At 36.2% G+C, this 16,309-nt stretch overlaps 1 protein-coding gene across 1 annotated transcript in view; it reads right to left on the bottom strand.

The window, feature by feature from the left end:
• The window catches only part of LOC149087026 (uncharacterized), a 243,732-nt gene that overhangs the window by 43,664 nt on the left and 183,759 nt on the right, over window positions 1-16,309 (bottom strand). Inside the window, exons 9-16 of the mRNA XM_089231244.1 lie at window positions 15,632-15,994; window positions 11,976-12,077; window positions 10,527-10,633; window positions 9,104-9,301; window positions 8,674-8,733; window positions 6,194-6,293; window positions 3,477-3,644; window positions 2,701-2,782 (exon numbers count right to left, since the gene is read on the bottom strand). Coding sequence (XP_089087370.1) covers window positions 2,701-2,782; window positions 3,477-3,644; window positions 6,194-6,293; window positions 8,674-8,733; window positions 9,104-9,301; window positions 10,527-10,633; window positions 11,976-12,077; window positions 15,632-15,994 — 1,180 coding nt within the window. The remainder of the gene's footprint in view (window positions 1-2,700; window positions 2,783-3,476; window positions 3,645-6,193; window positions 6,294-8,673; window positions 8,734-9,103; window positions 9,302-10,526; window positions 10,634-11,975; window positions 12,078-15,631; window positions 15,995-16,309) is intronic.

The following is a 16,309-nucleotide window of genomic DNA, read 5'->3' as shown; positions in this document are numbered from 1 at the left end:
GCGTGATTAGGGAATTGATGTAAACTTTACGACGACGGTTCTTCCCTCTTTTGTACCCATATTCTTTTTGTTAGCCCTTGGTAATGATCCTTTTGTATGGATTTTCTATGTATTCCGCTTTCGGCTAGTTTCGTTAAAAATATCTTCTATACATCATGTAAGTTATTCCTTTCTTAACTTGATTCTAGTATCTTTTTCCGTTCCGACAACGCGATCGATTTTGGATATTCGACATTATTTTTCAAACGTCGTAGGTTGAAAATCCGAGCCTGGCTAATTGGGAAATTATATAACGTTTATAATCAGCCCATACAATTTTAAGCTAATTGAAAAATTCACAATCCTTTGTTCTAACAGCCTGGTTTCATCCAGCATTTTTTCAACCAGTCAGTTTTTTTCTTTTAATTATTCAATTCCGTAGGAAAAGATTCTAAAGGCAGATGGCTGTCCCTGTATGAGTTTACTTTTTTCTCAATTTTTTCATAACGGCAGTGAGTGCTATCATCAGTGAGAAGAATTAGACAAATATGCTCCTAGCTACATTGACATTGAATACCGTCCGTGGACCAGCACCGTCCTAGCTAACAAGTCTATTGAAAATATTCTTGGCTACAAGTCTAAGAATTTCGAACAGTTTACTGACTTTCTTTTTTTTACCACACACCCCCGTACAATATCACTATTGGTCAATTTGCTAGCGAATGAATTGGGTTGGGATTCTTTCTCTATTATGCCATGTTTCACTAGCAACAGGTTTTTGCGCCGCGTAAAGCGTGAATCACCGAGAGCTACACACGGTTCACTCAGTAATAGGAAAAGCAGCATGAATGTTTTCCTAAAGAGCACAAAACGCCTCACGCCAGCGCTTTACATTGGGCGGGATTGGCCGACTGGTTTTTTGAGGAGTCAAAGACGCCAGCTCAATATGCTGATCTTCTTTACATTTTTGTTGTGCTCTCTCAGAAAAGAAACTTGGATGGAGATATGCAGACAACAAAACAGCTTTGAGCTAGAAAAACTCATACACGTAGCGTGATAAAGTTACACGTTTCTGCCAACACCACATGGTTCTATTCAATTCACGTGGTGCAAAAAAAACCTGCTCCTAGGGAAACAGGGTTTAAAGGAAGTATATCTAGATCTGAGTGTGGAACTCTAGCATTAAAGATGATTTTACCCCCTTCCTGCTCCAGGTGGGTTGACGTGTTACCGTTCACATGTCGCAGTGTACTTTCGTACTTTTCATTTTTGTGAACGGAGGGTACTTAGTAGTAGCTCGAAAGTTTGTGAGAGTGTTTGTTATATACGAGTATTGGGAAAGCGTCATCTATCGGCGGTCATCTCAGGTTCTAAATGGAAAGATTTCTTCTTTGCCAATTTCCGGGATCGAACTTGTTGATCTGGTGCTTTTCTCCACGGTCGTGGTTCCTCCGGGCAGGAGCAAATGCTGATACTCCAAATAAATTGATATAACCTGGTCTAAAGCACTAGTGCTAAGTAAAAGTTAAGAATAAAATGAACTCGCAAAGACAGTGGCCTTTTACCGCGAACACTTTCCTTTCAATTGACGGCAGCGATGAAGAACTGATCAGTTATTTATTCAATACGGTTTTGATGTGCTGAGAAATAATAGCTGGAATAATAATGAGGGATAGTGATAATATGTCAATCAGAGATATGTTTCCCAAACTGTAGTAAAAGGACGTGTGAGCCACGGTCAGAAAGCTTACTCTCCACGAGGATCCTCTACTATTTATGCAGTAACAAAAGAAAACGTTCCCTTCTCATGCTCAATATCTATAAAAATATGAAAACAAATTGATGTAGTTGAATTGATTGATTGTAGGTCGAACTGCTGATGAAAAAAATTTAATAACTTCCCCCCCCCCCCCGGATGATTGAATCCAAATGTGAGGTAATGACAGGGAGAAAGTACAAGATGGTTATAAAATAACTTTGCCGATATAAGAGCCCCTCAGCGGCTGCAAAAATCAACGAATCATGTGAATTGGAGATTCGTGTTTCAGATTATATACGACCAAGAATGCGAGTAGGAACAAAAACCTAACTTCCGCGGTTTTGGATACAGCAACAAAATTTGGAAATAACCAAATAGCAATACTTACTTTTATACATTTAAAAATGATCAGCGCAGTAAAAAAATGTAAATCGCATTCGAACGGTATCTGTAATACCATACACGCCCGCACAAGTCGCAGATAAAGAAATAAGATCTCACAAAGGGTTGGTATGCTAACCACTCTGTGGAGGACTTCGCGAAGCAGTAGTATGATCTGCATTGATTGTTTCCACATGTTTCTTTGCCCATATCTAGCGCCAGCATTTGTCATGGTACAGATGTCATTCGAACGTCATATATGTTTTTTTACTGCGCCGATCTCTTTGCAATGCGAGTGTAGCCGTTCAAATTTTTCGACATTTTGTTGCAGTAACTGTATCCGTGAGAGAGCTAGTTTCTCTACTTCCTCTCGAGAGCATATTCTGAAAAACCTGCATATCTCGAATATCATTTGCATTCTTTGATTTTCGCGGCCACTAGGGTACTCGTATATCGGCAAAATTATTTTATAGCTACCACATATAAGTAATCACACATAAGAAATATCATAGGAAAACATAAACAGATCAAATAGCCCGAAAAACACCAAACAGACATCATATGTATACTTGAATACTTACGAATGTCTCGCTACAAATCTCTGCGGTAAAAATATGGAAAAATTTCTGTAGAAAACAACAGCGATGCTCAGAGAATCGTTCACTGCAAGGAAAAAAAACCACAAAAAATGGCATTTTACTCCAAGAGATAGTCATAGAAGATCATAAGAAAGCGGCGTAGAAGAAATTCGATACTAAAAATATGAATTTTATTCTATTTATAATACAACATGAAATACATAATCAATAGCGATTCAAGCGAAACAATAAAATATGAATCGACGCCGTAAAAGACGCATTTCTCTTTCATATCTTAATGCATTCTCACGATCCTTCATTTTCTTTATAAATAAAAATAAAAATAAATTATTCACCACATGCTAAATATTTAATATCTTTATTCAATTAGTCAATTTCGAAACCAAAAAACTAAATGTTTTCCTCTACATTAAGCATCAAAATTATTTTTACAACATGAATTACGAGCCTAAAACATTTTCTTTTCACGCGCGCGTGTGTGTAGAAAACACATAGAAGAAAAAATATATTATATACTATTTTTTCCCACAATTTCGCAGACGCAATACATTTTACACTCAATATATTTGATGAAAATTCTAGACTAGACGACTGGCGGGATGATGTGGATGAAGTAGAGCATGAAATCATGCCGTCGCTGGGCGGCAGAAAAAAATAGAATATAACTTAAAAGATTAGATTTATTTTTCGGCTTCTTTATATTTCCCTTATATATGGACATAATATGAAAAAAAGAGAAAGAAAAAAAAATAGCTCACCCTCAAGGAATCTGTTATATATCCAGGAATCGAAACGCAGCTCTACGGAATCGGTCAACCATTTCGGTAAGATCGATTTCTTATAGTAACCTGTCGCCACCGATTTCTGAGTCGGAAAATGAAGAGTTTCTTTCGGAAGTGCGTGGGGCAAGCGACCAATTTCCATCACTAACATAAACAGAAATATATATTCTTATAAAAAAAATTTTAAATTTATAATATTATCCATTTTTTGATTATATTGTCCACGGTGAGCGTAGGCTCTCAAAATCAAAAGTAAAGGTGATAGCATCAAATATTGTTGAGTATCCCCGGCTAAATCGGACAACGGATAACCCGCTTACATAGATAAAATTCTCTGGTACCAAAATTTCTCCTATAGAGACTGAAGTTTTTCAGATTAATATGATAATTTCAACGACTTTTTCTCGCTTTATCGAATATTACGCTTCAACCAACGTTGTATGAAACATTTTGAGTTAATAAAAAATATATTATCAAGTTAAGATTTAAAAAAGAAAATACATTTGGAAGTAGGTACTAATTTACCGCACACTATATAACTCTCGTCATATACAGTCGAATCCCGTTATAACGAACGCCAAGAGACCGGAGAAATCACTTCGTTATAATGAAATTTCGCTATAAAGTAATTCCATTGTTTCTATGCAATCTTATCTGGGGATTTATAAAAGTTCTCCTTACATCGAAATTTTCTCTATAACGGTGTTCGACTGTATCACCATATGGCAATTTCCAACCAGTGTAATTGGGTGCGGAACGAAGGCGCCATCCATCGGTGGTCGCCCCAGATTCGGTAAATAAAGAACTAATTTCTTATGTCTTTGCCCGAAATCCAGTCCATAGAACTTAACGATACCCTTCGCAGTGGAAGATGAGCATCTTACCACTGCGCTACTCGAGCACCGAGAGCACTTGTTTCCAAGTATATAAGTTGAATCAATACGTACATTTAACTATTTTTGTTTTCTGTTGAGCCAATAGAGGGCGCAAACTTTCCTGTTGAAACGTAAAAAGTCGTAGATATATCGTGGTCATTGTATATGTACAATTGAATGTATATTTTTCATTTCATTTTTGATGACGGATTTATACGAGATGCTTTATTAATATTGATCATTCATCAGTGTTCAATATACAAACTATTCTAATGTTGTAAAATGGGCATTGAGTCGTTAAGGCAACTTTCTACGTTCAAATGGCGAATTTTCTGAAAATTTTCGAACAAGGTTTTATAAATTTATTTGAAAGAATGTTTACACAGAATCCAAAATGGTTTTATTCTTATGCTTACAATAAGTAAAAATAGATTTATGAAAGATTTTTGAATCATTTGGAACAATGGTTTCAAAGGCAACAAAGGATTTTCAAACAGGGTTTTTGAAGATTCATTTTTTCGTTACGTTATTCCACACGAAGTTTCTCAAAAACTATGAAATATATTCATATGAAATTTTTCAACAGTGTTCCAGACACCAATTGCTGTGCAGAGAACTTGGGTCTCGACTATATGTTTGAAATTGAATATTTTACAGCTGTTTGAATAACACAATTTGAATTTTTGTGAACATTCACGTATTGAAATTGCGAAAACTGCCGTATCTCAAAGAATATTTTGTGTACTTTGAAACGTTTAGCTTATTGCACAGATATCAGTCATAGCAATATACACTACCAAAACTATTCGAATATATGCTGTCGTTTTCCGTATACAATGTCTGGCGTAAGTGCTGGAAATAAGCTAATTTTGATAACAAAGTATAAAATATCTCGAAAACTTATCAAAATATTTTAGAAATTTCACTAAAATACCTTGTTTTATTGTTACAGCATTATGATTAAAATGTAAAATGTTTTTAAAAACTTGACAGTGTTTAAAAAAAACTTCCTGCATCTAATTAGGTGCCTTGATCTGATATTGTGTATTGGAATCGATGAGATCCGTTTAAGCGGGGCCGACTATAATTGTAATAGAATATGCGGTCATATTTTTTATTTTTTACGTATGAGAAAAGAGACCAATTAAAGGTTGATTTTTATATTTCAAGGAAGAAAAATAAATGTACCTAATAGTCTGAAAGCGTATCAGGTGTTGTATCTGGCTTTTCAATGATGCCATCTTCTATTTAAAATTGTGAGTGAAATGTAATGATCGAATATTTGTACCGTTGTAGGTCGTCTTACTCTCTGTGACAAGACATTTTAACGGGAATGCGGGCTCGTATTCGCACCTCGAATTTGGGAACCGTTGACCTTTGAAGACCGGACACACCCCGCTTCCCATCTCAGAGAGATATCGAAGCGTTTCCGAAGGATAGGTGTGTCCGGAAAGTTTTATTAAAAACAACGTAACATGACCACCTCAGACGAAGGCAGCAAAATAAAATAACTTACATAAAAATTGATCGGCCGCCCCTGAAGTCATACAACAAATAAATAAAACCTAAACAATCAACGCCAATGGGCAATCAAAATTATAAACGGTATTATAAGATGGTGGTGTATAGCCGTCCATCCCATAAGAATCTAGTAAAAAGTTGGGAACCACAGGAAATTAACTTCAGCTGACCGCCATTGTGGCACTGGCAGGGTTCGAAGCCTGATAGTCCGTCGCTATGACGGGTATTATAGCTAGTGACACTATAAACATCAAGCCATTTCCATTAAAAAAATAATAATTTCAATGTCATACTCACCCATCGATTGCCTTTGAAAGAGTTGAAACGTATCGCCTTTTAGCAAAGTGCCGTGTAACAAGCCATAATTTAGAATCTGCTGATGCAATTTTATCACGTACTATCCACGTATTCAAAAAAAAGAGAGGCGACAAAAAAATGTATTAAAGAGTCAATCACCATCATCATCATCATTATTATAAGATCGATAAACATCAGATTCCACTCTTTTAATTAGGCCAGACAAGCTATCGTAGCTTATAAGCAATGAACAGAGAAAGTAAGAGAGTTACACGGAGAGGGAAGAAGCTACATAAATATGCATATATAAATATTATTCATATCTTACAGGTAACACGTAACTCGTGCAGAATCGAAAAAGAAAGTTATTCATTCGACGGAAGAGGAAAACAAGACACGAGATTAGGAGCGGGAGGAAAAGCGTTAAATATTCAATAACCTACTTAAAACATGAGCTCCCGAATGCAAATTCCGTACGACTTACATACGAATGACATCGGCAGTGCCCATGAATACATATCGAGTTGGTAATTGAATGGATAAGACGTGTTTTTGGTGGGACGTAATTCTCTTCATTGATTATCCTGACATCAACGACAGCGTGTGTTCCGTCATTTTTAACTCGTTTATTGTCATATTCTTGCCTTTATTTATTTTTTTTTCTGTAATCAATCCTTACGAAATAAAGATCTCGAAGATAATTATACAAAATATCCTCTTTGTGTCATTCTCACAAACACACAAGCTGTAATTCATGAGAATCGAATTTGCATTGATGTAGCGCTAAGAGATCCCCATTTGGGAGAATGATTGTGTCTGTTCTTACATACGATACACATATCCGAACTATGTTAAAATTGAGCATTAATGAGCTCAAAACGGATGAAATATACATATTTATTTACAATTATATCGTTCAAATTATGTCTAGTGTGTAATCTTTTTAATATTGTAACATACAATGTGTATGTTTCTTATTCATCATCGATTTCAATATTTGATAGCGATTTAATAGATATCATTCAATCTAAATTTTATTGAATTTACCAACTTATAATTCATAATAATAAAATACTGAATTTAAAAAATCGAAAATTATCACCTCTTATTTCAATTGAGTGAAGTTTGATTAGTGGAATTTCATTAGGAATGGTATCAAAATCTTTTTGTAATATCTAAGAAGTTAACTATTGTCTCATTACCATTATCAATATTATTATGATTAAACTTGGTGAATGTTGCTAAGGCATTTTCTGTGTTAGCGTTAGGCAGGGATTACATTATAAAAATTTCATAGAAGTATTTTTATAAAAATTTAAAAATGTCACCAATACGATTATTAGTTACATTCTACAAAATGCAACCGATCATCTTATTGGTAGCATTTTCCAAGTTTTTATAAAAGGACTTATCAAACTTTTATAGTGTAATCCCGGCCTTAGAAAACAAATTTATCATATTTAAGTATGAAAGTGTGCTAAGTGATTTTTTAAAGTATCTTCAAGGTTATGTGAAAAAGTAGTTGCAGTGTTCAGATTAAGCCAGGATTTGGAAGTTGGCCAATGCACTCAAGCTATACTTACTACCCAGAGAATAAACGCACAATCCAACACTATAACGGATTACCTACCAAAAATTGAATAGGCATTCATCGTGACATCATTTTTATGAGGCCATGAGGGCTCATAAAACTTATTTTCAGCCAAATTTTTATCTATGTTTCAGAAATATCCTTAATGGATCCAGGAAGAATCGGATGAATCCACAAACTAACTCCTCTTTGTATTAATTTCCATAGGTTCCTAATTGCTTTTAAGATGGGATTCGGAGGATGACAATATGAGTGTCTGACTAATGGCTCGTACTCGTTCATCAACTTTTGCACAGTTCGAGACAAATATAATTTGGCATAGTAATTCTAGTTCATCTCGTCGTCTTTCAAGAGGGAAATGTATGTTCGTTACGCTAAAGATTATCGTAAACTATGCGAGAATAATCAGCAGGCTTAATTTTGTTTACTTTATTCTGAAAAAACAGAAACAACCTCAGATCTCAACACTGTATCCTGAGTCTTGCACAGTTTTTCGTATGTGGTGGAAATATGTTACGACTTTTTTGGCTTTTGCTTTGTACTTATAATAGTTCAAATGTTGGCGCATAAACTACACATATTGCCAGCCTAAGCATAACTAATGGTTGAAAAATCTTTGTTTTTCATTTTTCAATGTTTTGTTTTTCAATTCTTTTTGTTTGTTTTGTTTTTCGAATCTTTTTTGTGTGTTTTGTTTGTTAATTTAAAATGTGTGGTCATCATTATTTTTATATGAAACCGATTTATGCATCGGTATGTTACAAAATACGAACATTCTTTTTTTTACTTCACGGTACGGAAAATATACACACCTTGTAACCCTGCTTTTTGATTATATTATAAATATGATACTGAGAATATTGAGAGTGAGAAGTAAAAATATTCCTACTTGCTGCTTCTGTATAAGCAACGGCTCTTCCATTATCAAAGACACGATATCCATGAAAATCTAAGAAATAATATAGAAGTAAGTTTTACAAGTTATTACTTACAGTTCAAGTTGTGAATGAATACTAATAAAATATATTAATGGCATTAATAGCCATGAATTGAAACACCTATTTGATCCTATCCTATCACCTATCCTCATTCGTTTTCCTTCGAAATTTGTTTTCGAATCCTATTAATAAGCGTGATGAACACACGTTGGTATTGAAAAAGAAACATAAATACAAATTGATTTCTATCATTTGTCATTATCAAAAAGTGTCGACTATTTTCTGTTCAAATAAATTTCTGCTATTTTACTGAGCGAAAACCAACATCGTTCGACGCTGATAGCAATAATTACATGTTGGCGTTGAGAATCATTTTGATACCTCCGTATTGTTCTTGAGCTCTTCAATGCTCCAACCTCCTCTTCTTTTTAGGTATTCGAGTACTTTCTCGACGAAGTCGATAACAGGTTCTCCGACACCAGTCTTTGGCGAGTTTTTCATGTCAGTGGCACAAACTTGAAGTCCTTTCAGAACCCGTTCAACGTCAGTCAGGAAATATCCCATTTGTAGCCGACGGAACTATATGAAATGAAAAAAAAAAGAACAGTATCATTCATTTCATTGATCCGTCGTGCGAGTATTTGGATATTAGTTTTTCGTTATGTATCATTGTACAAGCTGTTCAAAATTACAATGAATAGCTCTGTAACATTTGTCTTTCGATGTATACTTTCAATCTCTTTCAAGGGGTCGTATGCATAGACAAATAAAAATAATACGTTTGATATAGACTCCGTGTGCTAAAATCAATCAGGGAAATTTAAATGCTGCTCTGAGAAGTCATTTATAAAAAAATTGCTCATTTTTAAATGCAACATTAACGCCGACATTTGAGTTTGAACTTTTCAACATTAGTCGCCAATGGTTGAGGATGTGGTTCGCAAATTGCAAAACCTAAACTAATTCAAAGTTGTAAAATTTCTGTAATCGTCAAAAAATGCAATTGCTATTTATTGTCATTGAAAAAGAATAAATGGTTGTTTTTTTTTAGCTTGTGTTCAGACCCAAAAAATGGGAACATTTGAGCCAACGCAAGCTTGCAAACTCAGTGATAAGTTCTCAAAACATTTTATGTATCTAATACCTCGAAAGATATTGCTTTTAAAACATGAAACTTCTCCCAAATGACTTTTCAGAGCAGGACCTACATTTCAATAATTGTAATTTTAGCACACGACGACTGTGTTTGATACATTGGGCTGAGAAAAGAAAAACCGCCTATCCCTCTTTCTCTACCATTTCACCTGGGGTTCATTTGCTGAAGCTCAGAGAAGATACAAATGCGTCTACTACAGTCCCTCACGTCACAGTGCGTAAAATAAAGAAGACAGAGTCGTGTCTCTAGTGGGATAAATGGATGCATGCTTGCCCTGAAGAAAGCCCATGTCCGAGTCCCGGTGGAGACTAGATGACTTTTCTTTCCGATTTCACAGCGTAATATCCAGAAAAAATATATGTTTCCTTGATACTTTGTTAACATTGGGCTGATAAAAGGTAATTGGGTCTTAAACGATAATTTCTTTATTTTTTTTCTTATATACGACCCCGGAAACTAATTTTGAAACTTTAAATACCTACACGTCATTTGAAAACATTTGTAATTGCAAGTATGTCTCTCTCTCTCTCCAAAGTGAACGGTTGCAGAGGTAGCTGCTGTGTAAACTATTTGGTACAGCAAATAAAATACATAATGAATTTTTTATTCCTAAAAGAACGATTTAAAATCGCACAAATGTATACGTACGCTTTCCATAACTGCGTAGAACTCTTTAGAGAGGCACTTAGAGAAATCTGGTACACTCCATTCTGCAGAACTGCATCCAGTCATCGCGCAATATCTTCTCACTTCTCCTATATTTTGATATACAGAATTGATAGTTTTCCTAAACTAGTGCAATTGATGCAAGATTCAACTTGAGCAAGATCCTATATTTCTGTTTCTAAAAATGTACTTCAGAAAAAAATTAAAAATTTTCTTGGATGTAATTAGGCATACGATTTATGCACATATGTTGGTCTCACGATAGAATCATATAAAAATATAAAAATCTGCGTGAGAATCTCGTGCGATAGAAGTGAAAATTCCAAGTTTGGCATGACTAGATCCATCTCAATTAAATTAAATTTTAATTATATAAAATTGACTTTAGAAATTTTAAATTTAATTTCAAATAAGATTGATCTTGTCGATCATTCATCTTTCTTACCCTTCCCCCTTCATCTTGACCCACTTGATCTGATTGACCCCTTAAAGCCAAAGACACCATCCGCCCGTAGAATTCTAACGAGTTTAGCGTCATATGGAATCATAATTGAACGGCTGTAAATCCCAAGTGAGGCAGATTCGTTTAATAAAACTTTCTGGTGACAATTGTGGTTGGCTGTAAATAAGACAAGGGGCGGGGGCTTTACTACAGGAATGAAGAATAACAAAAAAGAAGAAAACGGGAAAAAATATGAAGCGCCTCTGGATGCATTCTGTGTTGTGACAATGCAGCCAATTAGAAGATGGCACTATGACGTCACAAAACCTGCGATCGCGCAAAATATAGTCTCGTGTGACCAGAGAGTGCGGCGTCACAGGAGGGAGGGGGGGGGGTAGGAAAAGGTAATAAACTGTCTTTGTCTGACGCAAACCACCCAAACCAACCCGTCACCCATCATTCACCCGTGAACCCGAATGAATGTGTGTCTATTGGCATCTCCCCCACAGCACATCTGTTTCTCGGAACTTCATTACACAATGAGTTAGTCTACGGAACACGGGTTTTGAGGAAAAGAAAGCATTTCTCTTTTTGTGATGCCTTTCCTTGCTCTCACAATAATTTACTTCCCTGGCTGAAGAAGTTTCACTTAAAAAAATCACGTATATGGTATTTAGTGGTCTATTGGCGAATTATCCGAATGGTTTCCTTTCTTGTCTTGCCTCGTATTAGTAGGTTGGGGTACACAAAGTGCTCAGTGTGGGAGCCTTCTGTTGTTGTCATATGGTTGGGCTTGGCAGCTTTTGGTTCTCCATCCCTTCAACAAGTGGAAGTGGGATTGTGTGACATGGAAGAATGAATACACATGGTTGACGATGAACTACCGGACAGCGTTCTTGGTTCTCATGCACCCTGTGGAGATCCTGAGAATATGAATACCATCTGTATTAAAATAATTCCTAATTTGAAAGTATACATCAGAATAATACCCTTGAATCCCTTTGGACATGGCTGAACATCTCTGGTGTTCGCTGCTGCTGCTCCCCATCTCACCCCAGCGTGAACTTCAGACGGACAAACTGGAATGGTGCCTGCGGAAACGTTAAACGGACGCAATCAGCTTCGTATAAAATAAAATTATACACATTAATAACAATGCATAGATTGAAAAACAAGACAAATTCAAAGCGATCTCAGAGCCTCTCAAAATATGGCGAAAATATTCGATGTTGTCTAGTGATTCCAATGGCGTAAAACATGTCTCCCAATCTATCAATGATTCCCTTTCAGCGGAGAAATTTCGCAATCCTAGAACTTTTCTCTGACAGCTTGTTGCTAAGACCCTCTCTTTTTTTTCTTATTTATCATTTCGCAAAGCCTTGAAAGAATTTTTTTTTCCCTCCTCGTGTCTTTCCTTGTATCGAAATGTCTCAAGGGAACACTTTTTTGATGGAAGACATGATTCTTTCTCCTCAACCTTGCCTTTCTTCTTCTGCGTGAGTCTTCAACTGCCTATTCCTTTGGATATGACTATTTTCTAACCGGAAAGCGAAAATACACAGAAGTTTTTTTTTTCTTCTATCTCTCATCACTTCTGGTTGGATATAAAATGTTAGAATAAGGAAAAGATGGACTAGACAAAAAGAAATGAAGAATTTTCTACGGCAAAACCAACCAACTTTATTTCGCTTACGGGTAGAAATCAACCGGAGAGATAGTGTTTTTTTTTTCTTTTATTCTTCCATTTATGTCTTGTTTTTATGGTCAATCATTTTTTGTTGTTATCATACTCCATCCGTCATAGGCCGGGATTACACTATAAGAGTTTCATAAAAGATCTTTTATAAAACTTGAAAAAATTAACCAATAGGCGCATTGGTTACATTCGAGCAAATGCAACCGGTGATCATTGGTTGTATACTCGGATTGATTCATATACTCATAAATATAGAGTTATTCTTATTTGTTCACGCGGAAATTTTACTGTACTTTTTTCTTTGGTTTTTTCCTCGGAAATGGCTCCAGGTATGTATTCGAAACATGTATTCATTTTAGTTCATGCACTTATCGGAGATGATTTCATATGAGCCAGAGGTACTAAACTGTTTATAGAGTGCGCGCAACCTGAAAGATATAGAAACTAACTCGGGTACTGAGTAACCTGTTGCTGGTGTTATACAGGGTGCCATGCCCTAATTATTCTAATTAAGTCCTAATTCGGCCTTTATGTCATCAACCATTCGTCGTACAGGTATGGTTCTAATTAAAAAAATGCCCAAATTGTGTTGAGAAATCACCTTGAATCAACTTTCAGGGCGAAAATACAGTGTGTCAAAAAATAAATCTGTCCTCTAACTTGCAATTAGAAAGCTGTTGCCCTGTCGGTTCTGAGCTCAACTGAAAAAAAAAAAATCTCAAGTTTTCAACTGTGATATTTGAATTTAAAAACCTGAGAAAAAGTAGGAAAAAAACGGCTTAAATAAATGGCCAAGGTCATTATGTTGCATTTTTCTACCTTTTCTCTCTTTACTTTTGAATTCAAATATCTGCGCGGGTATCACATTTAAATTCCAGTTTAATGTGAATCCGTTCTTTGAGCCTCCCTTTGCCTTGTAGTTACAGACATAATGAAATTGGTATCACCGAATTTCTCTTTAGAATAGCTAAATGACGATACCCATGTTGTTTTTTTTCCTCTGAGAACTCACGGAGATATAGCGTAAAACAATTTCGTTACGGAAGCGGACAGCTCCCCCTAGACAGAAAGAGATATGGAAACCAGAGAGGCATCATTGGGTTATCAAACATGGAGCTCTGAAAATCCATCTCTTCTACAATTTACCACTTCATCTTTCAAAAATGTCTTGTGGGCTATTTCAAGTCGATGAATATCGGTTCTTTGATTTTTTGACATAACTTTAGATGTTAGACATTATTGTCAGGAAGATGATTGCAAGATACTGCGAGACAGTGCGACTTTTCTGACAAGAAATTCCATCATCGAAATAATGAAGGGAGTTTTCGACCTTTTGTAGAGGACTGCTGCCATCGAAATATCCAAATCTTAGGCCGGTGGACCACTGGAAGCGATAAACCAGTCTTCCGCAGTTGCCCGTATTCGTAAGACTGATCCCATTGCACAGAAAGTACGAGGATGCCATCCACTGCAAACGATCTTTAGCCAGCGACATCAGCAGACGAGCGAAGGAACACGATGAATCCGCTTGGGTTGGGATTTCCGTGCCTTGTATTATATGCGCATGCGTAGTACGGTTGTTTACATTTTTTGCGCCATCTCTCCGTTTTTTCTCTTTTTTCCGTGGAGACAAGTCTCTCTCCCTCCTTCCCTACGTGAACGTGAAAGCTTAAAATTTGATAATTGCCCCTCATGGATTATGATGGTTAGTAGCCATTGATTAAATATAATGATTTGTTTATTTACTGCTAGAACGCCGAATTTTTTTGCCAAATGTCTATCAAAGATGTCTAATTAAGCATGAAATTGAAATTTTTTCTCAAAAATTTTAGTTTTCAATATTTCCTCTACGTTATCTAACGAACCCATTTGTTTGCATGGAGTTTCATGTAAAAGTCGTTTAAAGTGGAAGACGTCAGATGTCTTTTGTCGTTGGACTTGACGTCGTCAAATCATTGCAACTGCCACCAAACTTTGGCGATATTCACAGAGGAATTTGTTAATTTTCATTTTTCCATAAGATGACTATTTAAACGGGAAACGACATAACAAATGATAAATAAGAACTATTTGCCTAATTTTCATAACAATATTTATATTCTTTGGACTTACTTTTTCCGTAATAAATTTTTAAAACGTACAGTACAATGCATAAAAACACTATGTATACATTAAATGCTGTAATGAACAGGAACGGTATTTTGGTATTAAAATGGTGTGATTTGATGGCAAAGGTAAAGATAGGAAGTGAGCATTTATAGAACTCTGGCCTAACCTGCTTTTCTGCTGTCCGGCTTGCACTTCCGAAACATCAGGCCGGATAGACCGGATTCTACTGCATAGAAGGCCCCACCAAAGATCCCAGTCTTGCGGGGGGAGGGCGCTATATCCGTGTTTGGGGGGCATTGTGAGGGCTATAGACATAAGCTTACATAGTGGTTATACTATATTTATGATGAGCACCGAGATGCTCACGGGGAAAGAAAAAATTTATACCTATCTGAAGTAGGCCCTCTATTTTTTCCCCAAATATGTGGCACATTGTCTATTATTTCACCTGCACAGCAACCCGCCACCTTAAACAATTTGGAGCCATTTTTTGTGGGCAGCAAAAACTCCCTATGTACATAGGAGCATTCTTAGTCATTCTCACACTCTAAACGTCCATATTTTATAACTTTTTTTATGAAAATTCTGTTTTTCTTCACTTTTGTTCATAACCAATAAATAGGTTGCTTCGGTGAAAGCAATTATACAGTACCGTATAATATTATATGTGAGAAAGACATCAATTAACTGAAAAATACTATCCACTGTATCCCGTGGTCACCAGACAGTCCATTTGACAAAATACCGAGAAACAGGTTTAGTTCAAGGAACCGTTTCAATCATATTACTAACTTACTAAAGTTCACATTGGAGATAAGAAATATTGAAACATTCTCTCACCATCTTTCGGAAGGACAGTCACGACGCTGTTCTTTTTAGAGGCCCCGGCCGCACTCGTCACGATGCAAGTATACGTAGCGGATTCGTCGGCTTCCTTGACGACGAGCCTACTACCACCTGGGAAAAGATCTTCCATGAGTTCCGGTTCTTGGGACGGATTGAGTATTCGGCCATTTTTGAGCCAGTTGTATCCTAAGCTCACGTATCTGTCCTCTTCGGAAAGGCACGTGACCTCGAACGAGGATCCCCTCATGACTGTCGAGGTCAGAGGTATCACGACAGGTTCTACGGGTGAAGCTACTTTTATCACGATGCTCTTGTTCTGGACGGTACCCCAGTCCGATATCTGACACGTGAACTCACCTGAAAAGATGGAAAAAAAATATTGTCATACCTAAAAAAAATCTTACATGAAATTCTGAATGTATTGTCGCATTTATATCAAAATTGAAGTGCCAAACGTCCCATATATTTTGGACTATCCAGTATTTTGAGGAATGTCACAGTGTTTCGTCAAATGTACGTTCTGTAATTTAATTTTCAGATAACGGCTGTATGCAAGCATATATAACGTATTGTTCGTTAGCATCACCGTGATAACTTAAATCTGAAGAGGATTCGATGTTTGAGCACGACTTTGTGCTCGCGATGTCTTCGCTGACGATCTCTACTAATTCT

The sequence above is a fragment of the Pholcus phalangioides genome, unplaced genomic scaffold, assembly GCF_987345545.1.
Source record: "Pholcus phalangioides strain wild (caught in Gottingen) unplaced genomic scaffold, Ppha-v1.0 ptg000004l_1, whole genome shotgun sequence".
Classification (NCBI taxonomy): domain Eukaryota; kingdom Metazoa; phylum Arthropoda; class Arachnida; order Araneae; family Pholcidae; genus Pholcus; species Pholcus phalangioides.
The sequence above is the reverse complement of the archived record's forward strand: the minus strand, read 5'-3'. Positions and strand labels throughout refer to the sequence as shown.